This window comes from Canis lupus, chromosome 12, assembly GCF_048164855.1.
Source record: "Canis lupus baileyi chromosome 12, mCanLup2.hap1, whole genome shotgun sequence".
Classification (NCBI taxonomy): Eukaryota; Metazoa; Chordata; class Mammalia; order Carnivora; family Canidae; genus Canis; species Canis lupus.
Genome location: NC_132849.1, coordinates 50,210,541 through 50,228,459, shown reverse-complemented (window position 1 = coordinate 50,228,459; position 17,919 = coordinate 50,210,541). Strand labels below are relative to the sequence as shown.

General features: G+C 34.5%; 1 protein-coding gene and 1 long non-coding RNA gene across 2 annotated transcripts in view; one reads left to right on the top strand and one right to left on the bottom strand.

Moving 5' to 3' along the window:
• LOC140601682 (uncharacterized) overlaps positions 1-17,919 on the top strand; it is a 59,889-nt gene that overhangs the window by 2,775 nt on the left and 39,195 nt on the right. Inside the window, exon 2 of the long non-coding RNA XR_012004685.1 lies at positions 646-762. This is a non-coding gene — a long non-coding RNA (uncharacterized lncRNA). The remainder of the gene's footprint in view (positions 1-645; positions 763-17,919) is intronic.
• Positions 778-17,919, bottom strand: part of WDR35 (WD repeat domain 35) — a 58,253-nt gene continuing 41,111 nt past the window's right edge. Inside the window, exons 17-27 of the mRNA XM_072770982.1 lie at positions 15,079-15,159; positions 12,499-12,635; positions 11,748-11,951; positions 10,770-10,916; positions 9,777-9,909; positions 7,748-7,858; positions 6,259-6,423; positions 5,244-5,384; positions 4,439-4,595; positions 2,093-2,333; positions 778-1,788 (exon numbers count right to left, since the gene is read on the bottom strand). Coding sequence (XP_072627083.1) covers positions 1,638-1,788; positions 2,093-2,333; positions 4,439-4,595; positions 5,244-5,384; positions 6,259-6,423; positions 7,748-7,858; positions 9,777-9,909; positions 10,770-10,916; positions 11,748-11,951; positions 12,499-12,635; positions 15,079-15,159 — 1,668 coding nt within the window. The 3' untranslated portion in view covers positions 778-1,637. The remainder of the gene's footprint in view (positions 1,789-2,092; positions 2,334-4,438; positions 4,596-5,243; positions 5,385-6,258; positions 6,424-7,747; positions 7,859-9,776; positions 9,910-10,769; positions 10,917-11,747; positions 11,952-12,498; positions 12,636-15,078; positions 15,160-17,919) is intronic.

The window sequence follows — 17,919 nt, the reverse complement described above, 5'->3', positions numbered from 1 at the left end:
TGGTGTGCAATACCCCCTTCTATACAGCAAGTGTCCATCACTAGCTTTAGGCACATTCCATGTGACTGTGTCACTTGGCTCAAACCTCGGCTCTGGCCCATACTATCTTTATAACCATACTATCAGGGGGAAGCTGATTGGGCAAATGGGAGTCAGGACATGAGAATAGAACATAGCCCAGGATCCTGGTACTATAATCTTTCTACCCCACTGACACTACCCTAATAACTGCCCAATCACTTTCTCCTTATTCCTCGCTGTGTATTTCAAATTGATTCAATAAACCGCGTGATTTAAAGCATCCTCATTGGTCTGTACCCCTTCCTGTTCCATGACTTCTGGAATGGCTTGCTTGGTAGTAGATTTGGAGACTAACAGTGTATCACAGTAACTTCCAACAAGGCCCTTAAACCCAGACAGAAACTTCTAAGACTTCTGGTCCTCTCATTTTATTTAAGCATATGAGCCTGCTACTGTAAGCTCATGTAGGCTCTAAACCTTTCCTCAGAGCTCACTACTCTCAATCTGCAACAGGTTTGTCTCTAAAGCACTGAAAACATAGCACTTTGAGAGAGGTGACTAACCTATGTATCACAGCTGCAATACCAATGTGACATATGTCCCTTTATTACCTCTAATAAACAGCCAAACCTGAGCAAATAATCGTGGTAACGCAGTGCTAGAGTCTGGCCCGCAGCTGCAAAATGAAAGGACACAGTTCATGGGAATAAAGTGGAGAACACTATTAGCTACATAAAACAGGTAAGAAAATACCCATTGCTGGTTATAATTTTTTCTTTTTTAATTAATGATAAGTCAAAACACATGCATTATCTAGAAAGAATCATTCTCCATACCTTAAGAGTTGTTTAAATGAAGATCTCTGCTTAGAGACAATGTTTCAATTAAAACTATAACTACAAAATGGATATTGTTGTATAAATTTTATCATTATAAATAAAGCCAAGTTTTCTGCTAAATGCCATCTCACAGATGAGACTAAAAGGGTAGATAAAAAAGGAAAAGCTATATAAAAATAAGGCTATTTGAAATAATTCAAATTATAAAAAATATCTTAAAATGCCTTCTCACTTCTGAAAATAAAATACAGAAGACATTCTATGCTTATTTAATGAAACACAGCTAGCAACAGAGCTCATTTAACTATAACAACTGTTTAACCTCCTTCTAATACAGGTTATGTCAATTCCCTAGATTCACCTTTGCCCCACTTCCCAGGCTTCTCCTACCTCCTCCCCTCAAAGTTTTTAATGAATTAGTAACCTTGAAACTGTGAGAAAAATTTCTCATTTGGAGTATTATCATAGTATTATGTAATCATAACAGAAAGGAAATAAGGTTGATTTCCATGTTTTATATGAAAATCAGCATCATTATTCCACAGTTGTATTTTTACAAAAAATTATATGTATACATAATATACGTGTATATATATGAGACATTATATGTACATAATTTATACATATAATTTTGTGTAAATATACTACTATGAAATAATGATACCGATTTTCATATAAAATGTATGGGAATCAACCTCATTATATATACAGTTATAGCTATCTATCTATCTATATATGCTACATATATTTTACAGTTATATGCAATTTGTCATTTCTTTATGCCACTGAACTATGGCACAAGGGACAGAAGTTGTAGTTGCCAATTTCCTGAGCCAACACACAGTGCTTGCACACACTGCACATCCAGAATTGATATTCAGTGATCGGGCTTCCCGTGGCAACACATGTTGGCAGTTTCCCTTCCCCTCTGTAAAAGCAAGAAGGAAAAAAATTATACTTTAAAACTTCTAATTACTTAAACTATTTATTACACTATGTATTATACATAATTAAACTATTTATTAATAAAAAATAAACTATTTTAAAACATCTCAAGGCAACTTTCAATTAAAAACTTTCCTTACAATGAGAAAATAAAACATTAATACAGTAAATAAAATAAGTAAGTTACTTTAAAATTAAGTGCCTAAATAATTATATCACACTATTATACTTCTAGAAATCCCAGCTTTTAATAAGTGAATGATATATATTAGTTACAATCCACCTACCCTTCAAGAAGGCTGTCCAATTCAGATTTTCTATTATCTTTTGGAGTATGTTTTGTGAAGATTTCTAAAGCAAGGTCTTCATATTGCTGTTTTTGCTCTGAACTGAGGGTCTCTAAAGATTCAAGTTTAATAAAAGCTTTTGAGCAAGTACCAAAAGCTCTGCTGGCACAGGCACAGATTGCTAACAGAGAGTAGATCTCAACAGCAGGGATGATGTCTTCATAGTCTCTCAGGTGAAGAGCTAAGAAAAAAGAGGACAGTTCAGATTTTGAAAAGTAATCATAGTATCATGATCATGCATGGAAAAGAATCTGTGTTATGCTGTTTTAGTTTAACCTACATGAACTTTTATAAACTTAAAGAAAACAATGGTGGGTGATCCAAGTGCTGGTAGAAGGAAGTAAGGAAGTAAGTTACGTGATCTCACAGTTCTGTAAAACTAGCCAACAGCCCAGCTGCCACAAAAATAGCTACCACCAACTGATGTACATGCTGTGCCAGTTAGAAATACACACACAGACAAAAAAATAAAAATTATTATCAAAACACATATCTTTTGTTTCATATAAATACATTAGAAATTTCTGTGGCAATCCATAAAAAGTAAATTAGTATTATACTGCTAGTCATAATTTTCAAGATAACATCATGTTTCTTTTTGGTAAAAAAAGCAAAGCAGTATGAAATTATGTTTTTTTCTTTGCATTTCTTTGAACACATTTTTTTGTCTCACCGAAACAACAGAAGTTTGAGAAAAAAGAAGTGACAATGAACTCTAAGTTGTCAGTTCAGACCATTTAAACTTAGCTACCATATCTTATTTTCACTTGTTCTATACTAGAGATCTAGTCTTTCTTTAAAATGTACTGTAGAATTAATAGATTGTATATGGATTTCTTCATCTAGTAGGTGAAAACTCTCAAGTTAAAGTTCTAATTTGCTGGGCAGCCCGGGTGGCTCAGCAGTTTGGCGCCACCTTCAGCCCAGGGCATAGTCCTGAAGACCGGGGATCGAGTCCCACATCAGGCTCCCTGCATGGAGCCCGCTTCTCCCTCTGCCTGTGTCTCTTCCTCTCTCTCTGTGTGTCTCTCATGAATAAATAAATTTTTAAAAATCTTAAAAAAAAAAAAGTTCTAACTTGCCTTATGAGTCTAGAAATTGTGTATAAGTTATATATAATCCAACCATTTTATTTTTTAAACTTTTTATTTATTTATTCGTGAAAGACACGGAGAGAGAGAGGGAGAGAGAGAGAGAGAGAGAGAGAGAGAGGCAGAGACACAGGCAGAGGGAGAAGCAGGCTCCATGCAGGGAGCCCGACGTGGGACTCGATCCCAGTTCTCCAGGATCACACCCTGGGCTGAAGGCGGCACTAAACCGCTGAGCCACCCGGCTGCCCTAACCCAACCATTTTAAAACATAACTTCATAATTCATACCACATATTAATCAGTTAAAATTAAATGAAGGTCAGTTATAAACATACAAAAATAAAACTGATTCTAACGTATAACTAATAACCGATTAGAAAAAACCTTTACAGTCCCCTTGTTAATACAAATGGTACCACAGATATGTTTGTCAAAATGGAAACATGACTGCAATATACATCATAGAGTATAAAGCAAGCTCTTGAACAACATATACTGTAAGATATTATTTTAAGGAAAACTGTCTACAATTTTGTAGACATGGAGAAATGTCTATAAGAAAGTTCACCCAAATGTTAGTAATCATTACTTCTGAGTTATAAGATTATTTTACAAGTTATTAGATTATTTTACCTTTTTCTTTGTATTTTTTTGGTTTTGATTTAAATTGTTACATAAATTTCATTTTTTAACATAGGTGTCATTTTATTAAAAACAAGTTTAATGCTATGGAAAGATCTATTAATATGAAAATATTTTACAACATATCATTTTTCAAAAACGACATAAAGGTATGGTCTGTTATACTCCTGATATCATTAAAAAAAACAAATTTATATATATATATATATATATATATATATATATATTCAAAAGTATATGGACTGAGCTATTGAGTGACTTTGGATGAACAGAATAGTGAATGCTATAGACGTTTCTTTTGCTTATCTCAAACTTCTGATTTAAATGTGAATCATAATTATTACTTTCTGTGTATTAAAAAAAATTAAAAGAGCTTCAAAAAGGGGAATAAACAAAACAAACTGCAAACAGCAAATCTCAAACATGAAAATAAACCCATAGATAAAAGTGTTATCAAAATTAATATATGGGCATTCAATTTATCATTTTTAGACATGTTATATACATTATTCATCATTTTTAGACATATTATATACATTAGGTCATATGCCCACCTGTCTTGAGGGCGGTGTCAACATATCCCTGATACAGCTGCCTCTGTGCAAGTATAAAGAAGTGGTAAGCCTCAGCCCCTCTCCAAGCATTATCTGTGAAACGACTAGTTGTGGATAGAACTTCCTCCTCCAGCAAACCAGCCAAAGCAGAAGTAGCCTATGAGTCAAGCAAAACCACATTTTTGTCAGCATAACCATGAGAGTCATTCCAGTGAAGATAGCTTCTGATTTGGTTAGACATTAAAATATCCAAGTAAGCTCATTTTATCATGACAAAACTGTCACTACTGATTTAATCTCTCCATTACAATTCATAATTTTTTAATCCAGGATAATCAAAAATTTCTTTCAGCTTTACTGAGGTATAATTGACAAAATTACAAGATGGTAAAAGTGGGCCTCGTGATCTGACACATAACACATTGTGATCCATGGTGTGGTCAAATTTTAAAAGAGAACTGAGTATAAACTTTAAGTTAATAAGAGATTCATTCACATATAAAATAATATACATATTCTAGAGAAGTTTCTAAAACTCACTAGCTAGAAATGATTTACCACATAAAAAAATTAAAGCAAAGGCTACAGATTAGTCTTGCAGAAAAAATTCTCAGCATTTATATGTGGAAATTTCTCAGTGTGAGTACTAATTCCAAGTCAGTCGTTCCTTTCCCCCCTCTAAGAATATAAATGCAAACAAGCAAATTAAATGGTCTGTCCCTAATGAGAAGTTTGATAGTTGTTTTTTTTTCTTCTCTTAAACATATCAGATGATTTCATGTTCTAGAATGTTCTTCTACCTTACCTCTGAGCTCTTTCCTTTAACTTTTCCTCTTTGGGCATTTTTCATTTGCTCGTGGTATTGCTCTATGAGTAAAGCTGATAGGACATACAACTTCTTGACACGTAAAGGTTTAGTTCTTTTCTTTGCCTCTTCATCTGCGATCTTTAAACATTAAAAGAATTTGGGAAGACATTCCTTAATCAAATTATATTTGTACAATCATTTCTGAAATTTGGTCTTTAATAAAAAAAGAGAAAACCAGTAGGATGGAACATAAACACCACTCATTTATGATAAATATTTTAAAACTCATTTTCTTTTCCTTAGTTTACAAGGCCTCTATTCTTCCCTTAGCATTTAGCCACAGAGTTACAACTCGTAACAATCCCAGAAAAATCACAAATGCTCTTAAATAATTAAGTCACAATGAAGAGAGGTTTCACTGAAGAGGTTGCACTTTCTATAAGGAAGGTTTTTAAAATGATGTTCCAAGTACACTGAAATAACAGGACTTTAACATGGTACAGCCACAAGAAATAAAGATTTATTTAGAAGACTGAGGGGAATTTTTCCTGTTTCATTAAGTCAAATGGCAAAAAAAATAGAATAGGATGTAAATTTTGCATACATCAATACAGTACTGCTCATCTTCCTTCCAAATGCATATTATGAAAAAATGTCATGTCTTTAAAATGTATACATTTAAAAGGATTCAAAATTCTATTATCAACAGGATTTAATTCCCAGTTAAGGGAATTTATGGTCCCTGAAAATTCTATAATTCTTTGCTAACTTCAGTATTAAGTAAACATTCAATTGTTTAGGTATCAATAAGGTGCTAACACTAGTAAACAGCCTTTTTAGTAAAAGGTAATAATACTAAGATAATGCACAGTTATAGTACTAATAAAACCAGAGGGATTTTGCTATAACAAGTATTTGTTTTCAAAGAAAATGGAAAATGTGTTCTTTAGTCACAAGAAAACATTGGTAGTAACTAGAACATACCAAATACTCACCAAGATTATTATATTACCTTAAACATCAGTTTAGCAGCATCATAAAAGTAATTAGCTTTCCGATAGAGTTCTATGGCATCAAGAGTTTTATTCTTTTCCAATAAATGAGACGCATACCTCGCTAACAAGGATCCAATTTCTTTCATACTATGATTTTTAGCCAATTCAACAGCTTTGTTCCACTAAGGAGAAAAATATACCTACCATTCAGTTACCCAAGCATTTATAGTCACATGTCATAAAATTCATACAATAAAGCTTTCAGTTTATAGTAATAAATAACACTACATCAAAATAAAAAACTGGTATATATTTTTTAAATAACTAACTAAAACAAGAGCAATTATGTCTTATAAGTTAAACGTGTCAAAATGATTAAATGATCTAAGCCTTTAATTTGCTTAAGAAGTACATCAGAAAAGGAAAGCCTCAACGTTTATAATCAGAATATTTTAATTCACTTTTGCACCAGCAAAGATTAAGAAAAAGCTACATTTGCTTATAGTAAAAGAAAATATGCAATTTCAGTTAAGAAAATGTCCTATCAGATTTAACATTTAAAAGTTATTTTTAAAAAGCAAATGGAGGGCAGCCTGGGTGGCTCAGCGGTTTAAGCGCCTTCCTTCATCCCAGGGCATGATCCTGGAATCCTGGGATCGAGTCCCACATCAGGCTCCCTGCATGGGGCCTGCTTCTCCCTCTGCCTGTGTCTCTGCCCCTCTCTCTCTGTGTCTATCATGAATGAATGAATGAATGAATGAATGAATGAATGAATAAATAAATAAATAAAGCCTTTTAAATAAATAAAATAAATAAAATAAAAGGAGCTTTATAAAATACTTCAAAAGGGGGCACTTGGGTGGCTCAGTCAGTTAAGTGTCTCTCTTGGGCTCGGGTCATGATCCAGGGGTCCTGGGAGGAGCCTGTGTCCAGCTCCCTGCTCAGCGGGGAACCTGCTTCTCCCTCTGCCTCTGCCCCTCCCCCTGCTTGTGCTCTCTCACTCTCTCTCAAATAAATAAATAAAATCTTTTTTAAAAATAATTCAAGAAAATACTTGAAGGGAATACATTGATATTCAACAATTTCCACAATTCTGCACTTTATTTTAGTTAAATTCCAGCTCTTAAAAATATCAAATATATATTTTCTATAAAGAGACAGGAAAATAGATTTGCCAAAATAAATATTGATAAGGTAACTCAATTCCTTCCTCTTGCAATGACCATTAACTAGTCCTTCTTTGGAAACAAAACCCTAATAAAATACAGAAAATTCTGAAATTACTTCCAGACATAAACTTGCCAGACTAGAAGCACAGGGTTTGTCCTCATATTGAGTTAGTTATGAGCGGGTCACTCTTAATGGTAGCACTTTAAGAGGTAAGCGCAAACTCCAACATTTTCTAGGTCCTCAGGAGTATCTAGCTCCTTTCACAAAATTCACCTCAAGCCTATACTGGCAACAGCCTAAAAGGATGAATAGAGACTTTAATTTTCAGTTCCTTACTTGGTTGAGATGGACACAGGTATCTACTGCTGCCTTTGGTTGATTACATTTCAAAAATGCAGTTACCGCTTGTTCACACATTCCAACCCTCACAAACATCTGTGCTATTTCCTGTAAGGACAGAAGAATACTATCAGATTTCACGGACCAAGGAAATCACTTTTATTTTCATTTACAAAACTCCATAGGGACACAGGAATATTAAATTTACTGGTGGTTACAGTCATTTTTTGTTGAAACATACACAGGGACAGAGGCTACAAACCAGAAAGGATGCTAAGGCATCACTTTCTATAAAACCAGTGTTTCACTGGCTCACAGATCTGATTTTTAACCAGGTCCTGAACACATTGCGCTCTTTTCTTCTCTCAGTATAGTAGCAACTTTACAGAATTGTCAGGTTCTGAAACAAACCCCAGACTAGTGTGTAAAAGAAACATTTAAGGCAACTGATGGTATAATCAATGGTCATTGTTAAATGCCTAGGGGAAATCTCACATTCACAGAGCTCTCGCATACCTCTCTAAAGAAATGCCCCCAGACAAGCTGGCCATTCCTGAGTTCAGGAAGCTAGATCCAAGACAGAGCTGCCTTGCAGGGTGGTGGTGAGAAGGGAGAACCACAGCAAAACAGACCATACCCATCCGGCTTTCTCTTCATTTTGAAAAAAATCTATTTTCTTTTTCTTTCTGAATATCTATTTCGCCAGAGCTTTTCTCTCCCCACTCTTACTTTGAAAGTATTTTGGGAAAACCATAAAAGCACATTTTGGACTCAAGTATTTGTATTTTTCTGGTTATAAAGTAACACGTTCTAATGGTAAAAAAAAAAAAGTTAGAAAGCACAAAAATGTAAAGTTACTGATAATCTTACTACCCACAGGAAATTTATCTCAATAGTCTGATGTAATTTCCTAATGTCTTTGTTCTATGAATCTTTATGTATGTGTGAGTTGGTGTAAGTATTGTCATATTATATATAGTCTGTACCCTGAATTTCCTACTTAAATATTAGATACATTTTACCATATTATTAATAACTCCTCCAAAAATTTGATTTAAAGTTTACACTACTAAAAAGTTTTATTCACTTTAATTATTATTATAGCTATAATTAGTATTTACTTTTGCTTAGTATTTACTCAGCAACAATACTATTCTGGATATCCTATAACAACATTATTTTCTGCATCATCAGACACACCTAACATGACATTAATGTAGGGTAACCTGTCCCAATACCCAGGATTAAAAATAATTTCAGTTTCTCTCCTACTCAAGAAAAAACAAGATTGAGAATAAAGGTACATGAAAATGCCATTATTACAGGGAAAACTGCTCTAATTCACAATAGAGAAAACCGAATTATCAGAATTCTATTCATTCATCTGTGAATTGACAAAATTTTTGTGGTAGAACTGATACTATACAACTCTGATTTACATTTTAGATAAGACAAAAAATACATAAACTCATTAACATCATTCAATAATTAAGACACTTAAAAAGAACATTCAAAACAAAGTTCCAGAGAACTCTGCTTTTTATTTCTCTTTTTAACATTAATACTTTGTTAATATAACCTCATAAAAGGGGGGGAAAATAGCCTAATAAAAGTCAAGCTATCTTTTTAAACTTTTGTTACAGCAAATTTCAAATACATACAACACACTAATCCCCAGACCCAGCTTGGATCATTTTGAAGCAAATCTCTGATAAGTTATCATTTTAACTGGAAATATTTCATGTGTTCAGCTAACTTTAAAATCAATTTTATAAAACTGACAAGACTACCATAGATTGTGAACATATTAAAGTAGTGGGAATATGACTAATTTTCCCTCCATTTTCAAGCATTCTGTCACTGACATATTGCTTTAAAATTAAAAGTATCATCCCACATCAAAGAAACTGTAAGATTATAGATTCATTTTAAATTTTCTTTGTGGCAGAGGATACTTCCTGACTATAACATAAAAACCTTATAAAATAACCTAATAACTCTAAAACCTAACATTTGTAATACCCACTGGAAGCAACTTGTGGTTTTCCGGAAGTGAACTGGCAAGATTCTCCAATCCCTCATAATCTTCCAACATATAATAACATTCAGCTAGACGTTCCTGGTTCCGGCCTTGTACGTAATACTGTACAGCATTCAACCTATGGAAAATTTTAGAAAGCAGTAACTTTTAAAAATAATGTGAATCTCCTGATAAATAAGCACTTTCACCAAAAACATTCCTTCATTAGAATTCCTAGTATTACTCGTATTACTCTAGTCACCATCTTTAGTTACAGTGTGTCTTTGAAGCATATATAAATTGGGGGGGGGGGGAGATCTAAAGACTGTGAGCATATTTTAGTTGCAACATTCTTTGGATATTTTTTTTATTTTAAAGATTTGTATTTATTTATTTGTCAGAAATAAAGAGAATATGAGCAAGGGGAGTGGCAGGCAGAGGGAGAGCAGAGAGCCTGATGCAGGACTCAATCCCAGGACCCTGGGAGACACTTAATCAGGCCCAAGGCAAAAACTTAACCAACCGAGCCACCCAGGTGCCCCCATTCTTTGGATATTCATAAGAAATATTGTTGTAATCTGATATATTGTATTTCCAACCCTGAGGTAAATAAATAAGCATACTGATCAAAATGAAAACTTAAGAATAAAAGCCAATGATTTCTGAAAATAATCTATAATAAAACAAGCAAATATAAAATTTTGTTTTAACTTTTTCAGAAATAAATCATAAAATGTCTTTGAAATGCACACTGTGGTCTAAAACAGTAGAAAGCTGCCTGGAGCTAAGCACATGTTTTGTAAGTCTGGAAACTGCAAAGTTTTACAATACTTATCTAAGGATTTCTTGCTCTCTAATGTGAATCTAAAGGCGTTTGAATTTTAGGATCCAGGAGGATGGCCTTCGATTTCCCCAGCACTGTGTCATAGGGAATTACTCAGGCAGCTACCATATTAAGTGCCACACGAATGGAAGAGGTGGTCCACATAGGCTACCTACCATTTTTGTCTATCAGCAAAGTAGTCTCCAATGGCATTGTGGGCTTGTTCTAGGAGACTGTCATCTGCATCACCAGATCCAGTTTTCAGGAGCTGGAGTACTCTAAACCAATCTCCCAATTTCAGCCGGAGGCCAATAGCAAGATCTCTGCAAATGACAGCATTTATTCATTCATCTGACAAATATTTATCAACCGTCTACCACATGCTAGGTTCAATTCTAGGGTACTAGAATACACAGCAGTGAACTGACAGACAAGGTACCTCTCCAAACATTTTAGAAACTTAATCAGGAAGGAAACAATGAGGAAAATCTGAAATAGGGAAAAAGAAGTAATTTCCTTTTATTTTCCTAGATTCCAATTTTCTTAGCAAAATAATGATTTAAATAATAATAACTTCTTTTCATCAATTTCTTAGACATAATCAGGCTTATTTAAAAAGCACACATATAAACAAATTTGGTTTTATCTTTCTTTTCAGGGCTGAAGCTATAGTCGGGACTCCTGGAAGTACAAGTAATATTAACAAAAATTAGAAGAAATGAAGTTCATACATTATTTTATATAAATCTAAAATGAACATAAAGAATAAAAATCAATCCCTAAATACCATTTTTATTTCATGTTCCTTGACAACAAAAAATAAAGGCCTAAACCAAAAAAGAAAACCCAAATATTGAGCTGCATAAAGGATAAAAGCCCTCAGTCTCTGTAGTCTTATGTTTTTTTCTGACCAAATGAAAAAGTCTCCCATGGCCAGCAATAATATATATAAATACAGAAAATAAAACTGCTTCCGAAATATAAAATGTAAATTAATAAGGGACGTGTGGAATATCCAGCTAGCGATCAAAACTGAAATTAACTTCTAAAGAAATGGTAGGATACATTTATTTAGTCTACTGTACCTTCCTCGTTTGTACAAAAAAAATCACCAACACCAAAGTAGAGCAGGGGCCTGGGCCTTCATTACCTACCTTCTGTCCATATCAAGGTACATTCTTTCTGCCTCTTCAAACCTGCCAAAGTAGGCAGCAACTTCGGCCTGCCTCATGGGCTCACTCTGCAGATTGCCCAGACGCTTCACAAACTTAATGCCTTGGTAATCTTTGCAGTGCACAAATGCTTGCTCTGCAGTGTGCAAATCCAGTTTCTGAAGAGCTGCTTCAGCCAGCAGACGCCTTTATTACAAAAAAAAAAAAAAAAAAAAGCTTATTGTAATTACTGAGATAAAAAAAGTCTTGAACCAGAATTCAATTAGTATACCAATTTTTTTCAGTTAAACAGGGTGGGAAGTCATTAACATATTTATACACGTTTCACTTAATATTATGCTCATTTTGAGTACTTCCAAATCTGAAATGAATTTCTGTATTTAAAAAGAAGAGCAAGAATGGAAGTCTACCCCCACGAAGGCTACCATGAGAGTAGGGAACAATAGAGCTAAGACTTTGAAAGCATATACCAGTCATTCGGGGAAGATTTTTATTTTATTTAATTAATTAATTAACTAATTTTAAAGATTTTACTTATTTATTTGACACCGGAGGGGGGTACAAGCATGGGGACTGGCAGACAGAGGGAGAGAGAGAAGCAGGCTCACCCCTGGGAGCAGGGAGCTCAACATGCAGCTCCATCCCAGGACTCTGGGATCATAACCTGAGCCTGAAAGCAGACACTTAACCAACTGAGCCACCCAGGCGCCCCAGATTTTTTATTTTTAAATACCAGAGTCGGGGGTGTGGATTATCCTCTATGAATTGAGATGCATCTTCAATTCCAACCTTTTCAATCAATGCTCGACTATCTCGCAAGGACCGAATCTCAAAATTAATTATATAATCCTTGTTCGGATGTTCGGGATTCTAAAAGTAACATGAAAAAAAAGTCAAATGGCTGCCTTTAGAGTTGTGTTTCTTTTTTACAGGAAAACACACACACACAAACAACCGCATCATGTTATAATCCAAAAATGGGAAGAAAAGCTATTCCAACGTGTGGGTCTTCCGAGTTGTCTGGAAAACACCCACAATCCAGCTTCACTCCTCTTGAGGCTATGTGGCTGCCCTGGGGAATAGGGCAGTGATGGAAGAAGGGGGTCTCTTAAAATTATGCAGCCTTGTTTCCCTCAGCTTAAATGTCATGTTCCCAGGAGCTGCTATTCTCCTCGCCCAAAGTGCTGTGGCTTCCACCAGAGCAGAAAACACATGTGTGTGCCTCTACCCCCTCATGCCTTAATCTCCTCTTTCCTTGCCAGGGGCAATGAAACTGTTGCTCCGGGTGCTGTTGGGCAGCAGACAAGCAAATAAAAGAAAAAGAGCAAGTTTTCATCACCTCTTTTCTTTTAATTTTGCAAGCTGACCCCTCCAAAAGAAAATAAAAAATTTTGAAGGCCAGCCTTGCAGGAAAGAGCTAGCTAATGGGCAAAGAAAGAAAATAGTAATTATGAACTCACCAATATCCTACATATTCCAAGGGAAAAAAGTGGAACATACAAGAAAGTTAGAAAAATCAGTAATGGCTACCAGAACTGAGTTGCGTGTGCCCCTCCTCACCCTGCAACCAAACCAATGCATGTAGAAACTAAAATATTCTCCGGGAAATCCCTGGCACACTGTAGAAAGTAGTATGGAAAGAGCATGAGTTTTGAATTCAAACAGACCTAAGTTTAAATCCTAATTCCAATGCTCACTGGCTATATGACACTTTCTAAAACCTGCTATACCCCCCTCCAACTTCTCCAAATAGAAACCCAATCATGTCACTTTACTGCTTTATGCCTCTAATGAGTCCAGGATATAGTCCAAACTCCACAGAAGGCACACAAGGCCTCTTATAACCCAGGCCAACCATCCCCATGACCGTTCCCTTCTTCATTTCTGCCAGCACTACCAATTACACACACCACCTTTGAAGCCAGACAGCTTGGAGTCAAATCATGTCTCTGCCTACTGCTAACTGGGTGTCACTGGCAAATTAGTTTCTCTCTCCAAGCCTCAGATTCTTCATCTGAACAAATGAAGATAATACTCAAACTTACTTTCTAGAGTTGTAAGGATTAAATAACACACATCAAACATTTAGCACAATGCCTGGTTGTGCTATTCATATTACTCACAGTCTCAGAACTGACCCAATGTTCTCTCACTACAGACTTTTGAAGGGATACATCTGCCAACTGAACGACAGCACCCCCACCCCTTGTCTAGTTGCTGAATTTGTCTATCTTCCCAACCCCTCTACTTGAGGCCAGGAACTGTGTCTTACTGACTGCCAGTAAACATTTCCTGAGTCAATGAACAGATGAACTTTTGGTAAATCATTTTACTCACTAAGAGCCTTCTTCATCTAAAAATGACATCTGTGTAATATGTACCAGGCATGGTTGGAACAACAAATGAACAATGATATATAATGACAAATGACAAATGAACACTTCCTTTGAGAGGTACTTTAGTAAATGTAAATTTAATAAATTCCTTCTTTTTCCTTTTGCATTCCTTCTGTTCTAATCCTCCAAGAAATTTCTCATGGGAAAAAAAAAGAAGTGAGTTATAACACAAGGGGTACAATTTACATATTAAACCCAAACATGAAAACATGCTACAACTGCAACTAACTCTGGAAATATAAAAATCTAGTATTCAAAAAAACTGGATGAAGTACACAGAAAAAGTATAAAACAAAGGTAAAACTGTTTTCAATATATTCTTAGCAAAGAAATTCTCAAAAGTTGGTCAAGGAAGGCCAAAGTAGAGGTTCAAAAAGATATCTGAAATCAGAAACGAATTGTTTTATAAAGCCTGAAAAAAAAATAGGATAGTAGCCCTGCAAACAAAAAGTTACTCAATTACCCTAGAATTACAGAAGACTAAACTGTCAAATTTCAGTACCTCTGTTATTAATATAAAAACAATGACAAAAACAACTAGCTATCATTTTTTGAGTTCTTGATCCTAGCTGTGGTAAGTGCTTTTTACACATTACCTTACACAATAACAATCCTGTACGATAGGTTCTATTATTATCCATATTTTAGAGACAAAAAATTGAGGTTCATAAACACGAAAGGGAAATGAAGCTCAAAAAGGTGAAGGAATAAATAAATAAATAAATACATACATACATACATACATACATACATACCAAAAAAAAAAAAACCCCAAAAAGGTGAAGGAACCTGTCTAAAGTGGTACAAGTGACAGAGCAGGGCCGATCCACGTTCCTAACAGGGACACCACACTGCCTGGTGAAAAAATAAATCCAGCCAAGCCAGCAACAGAAATACAATTGTTTTTTAAGAATTACCTTCAGTATCTCATCCAAAAGGACAGATTTAATTTCTAAATCCTCAAAGTTACAAATATATCCGGAAGTCTGAATGGGCTCCTTTAAAGATAAAAACACATGTTATGTTAAATTGAACAAAATTTTCCTTCCTTTAGTATGTGATTTTATATTTATTATCAACATTTTCAAACCAACAGAAAAGTACAAAAAATGTCATTAACAGCTATATGCCCATCATCTAAATAGTTATTAACATTTTTCTAAATACACTTCAATTTTTTTGGCTATAGTATTTAAAAGTAAATCAAGTAAATTTATAGACATTATGACATTTCACCCCTAGCTATTTCAGTACATATCTTTAAAAGATAAAGATGTTCTTAAAAAAAAAAAAAAAAAAGATGCTCTTTACATAGCCACGTTACTATTACTATACCTTATGTAATCAGTATTACTTCCCTAATAGCATCTAATATCAGTCCAATTTTTCTCAATACCACTAGATAATTCTTATTCATGCAATGCAACAGGAAATTTAATTTTAAATTTACCTGACAAGCACTATATTTGTATGTAAGTACATATATCAAAGAAATTAAGTACCATACTGAAAGTCTACCCTCTGTAACATTAACCAGAGAGCATTCCTGATAGATTGTCTATATAAGAAGACTTAATTTGCCAATTTGTGAATACACAAGTCTGTTACAGGTCTGTCTCTTATCCTAGTGTTATGCAGGCTTATAGAAATCAAGTGTAGTAAACGCATATTACAATGTAAAGTGAGCTGCCCTAAATCCGTAGTAGAAAAAGTTAAGTATAAATATTATGTAAACAAAGAGAAAAAAACTCTCAATATACTTACTACCCCCAAGAACACTGTAGAAAGGATAAAATAATGTCTAGTAATGAAAATAATAGCAGAATGTAATTTTTTAAAATATGTGTTTACGTGTATATTATGAAACAGAAAGCAAAATCCAAAGGAAAAACATACTGAATTTATGACTCTGAAACTTAGTTCTTCATATGATAGAAACTACAAAAATTACAATAGGAAGATACTAAAAAGATGGATATTACAGGTGAAAGTTGAATCATTTAGTATGTCGAAGTTTAGGGCTCTTGCATACATATTATATGTGTTTATTGAGTCTTAAGGTGATTATTTTCTTTTAAAAAATAAAAATTGGGGGCACCTGGGTGGCTCAGTGATTGAGCATCTCCCTTTGGCTGAGGTCATGATCTCAGGTCCTGGGATAGAGTTCCATATTCGGCTCCCCACAGGGAGCCTGCTTCTCCCTCTGTCTATTTCTTTGCCGCTCTCTGTGTCTCTCATGAATAAATAAATAAATATCTTTTAAAAAAAAAAGTAAAAATTGTTGAGAAAATTTTACAAAATCCCTTTATTTCTTAAAAAAAAATTGTACTATGTAAAGGCAAATAATATGTCTTTATGAGCAATGAACATCCAGAGAGAATCAGAACAAATTTAATTCAAAAAGAAAGTATATAATGACATATTTCTTATAGAGGCCTTTTGTACCTTTTAATTATTTTGATACTATATGTATCCAAATATACCTGTATAAAAATGTTTATCATTAGAAAATGATTTTATTTTTGGCTAGATAAAACACAAAGCAAGGTAACCAAAAAAAAGTCATAAAAGATAATGCGTGGATAAAAAGTTACACCAAAAACAGAGAAAGGAAGAAAATACAGGTAGGAGGAGAGATCAAAAATTAAGAGCTTCCAAAATAATCTATGATTATTGGCACATAAGTAAATATGCAAATATCTGTGTAATTCAGATTTTAAAAAGTCAACTTCTGCTTGAGGGATCTCAACTAATTCTCTTTATTTTCCAAAATTCACTAGATATCATCCACGTTTCAACTGAAGTTTTAGACCTGCTGACAAAAGCAGGACACATTCCCTTATGCAGTGCATAACAAGTTTGTTTTTATCAAGAAAGTATTTACAACTTCACCAATCTATATACTATATTAAGTACTCTTATTCAGTACATAACTCAGAAGGTCTCAACATGGACAACAGAACAGGTATCATGAAGGGCTTATCCACTCACTTCTAGCATATTGTGACATAACGAAGTTTGTACAGACTTAGAGGACTTAAGGATTATAGTACATAATTTTTTTTATAGTACATAATTTTTAGCTAATCTTCATAAATTGGACCTGTCGTTTAAAAATCTTCCTGCAAAGAATCTGTGAATTAGCAGAATATTGGTAATGTGAGAGCAAGCAAACAGTCACCCTTCTTACTCCTAGCATAAATTCCAGGGTTAGGGATCCCTGGGTGGCGCAGCGGTTTAGCGCCTGCCTTTGGCCCAGGGCGTGATCCTGGAGACCCGGGATCGAATCCCACATCAGGCTCCCGGTGCATGGGGCCTGCTTCTCCCTCTGCCTATGTCTCTGCCTCTCTGTCTCTCTCTCTGTGTGTGACTATCATAAATAAATAAAAAATAAAAAATAAATAAAAAATAAAAAAAATAAAAAATAAATTCCAGGGTTAACCACATTACAGAGTGAAAACCATTGTAGTCTAATCAGGTCTGACAAAAAGTCAGTTAAAAAATGGAAATTATCAAAAAAAAAAATGGAAATTATCAAGACTACTTGAAACATGGGACTTATACTTACTAAGTTAATAATTCCATATTCTTTTTTTTTAATTATTTATTTATTTATTTATGATAGTCACACAGAGAGAGAGAGAGAGAGGCAGAGACACAGGCAGAGGGAGAAGCAGGCTCCACGCACCAGGAGCCCGACATGGGATTCGATCCCGGGTCTCCAGGATCGCGCCCTGGGCCAAAGGCAGGCACTAAAC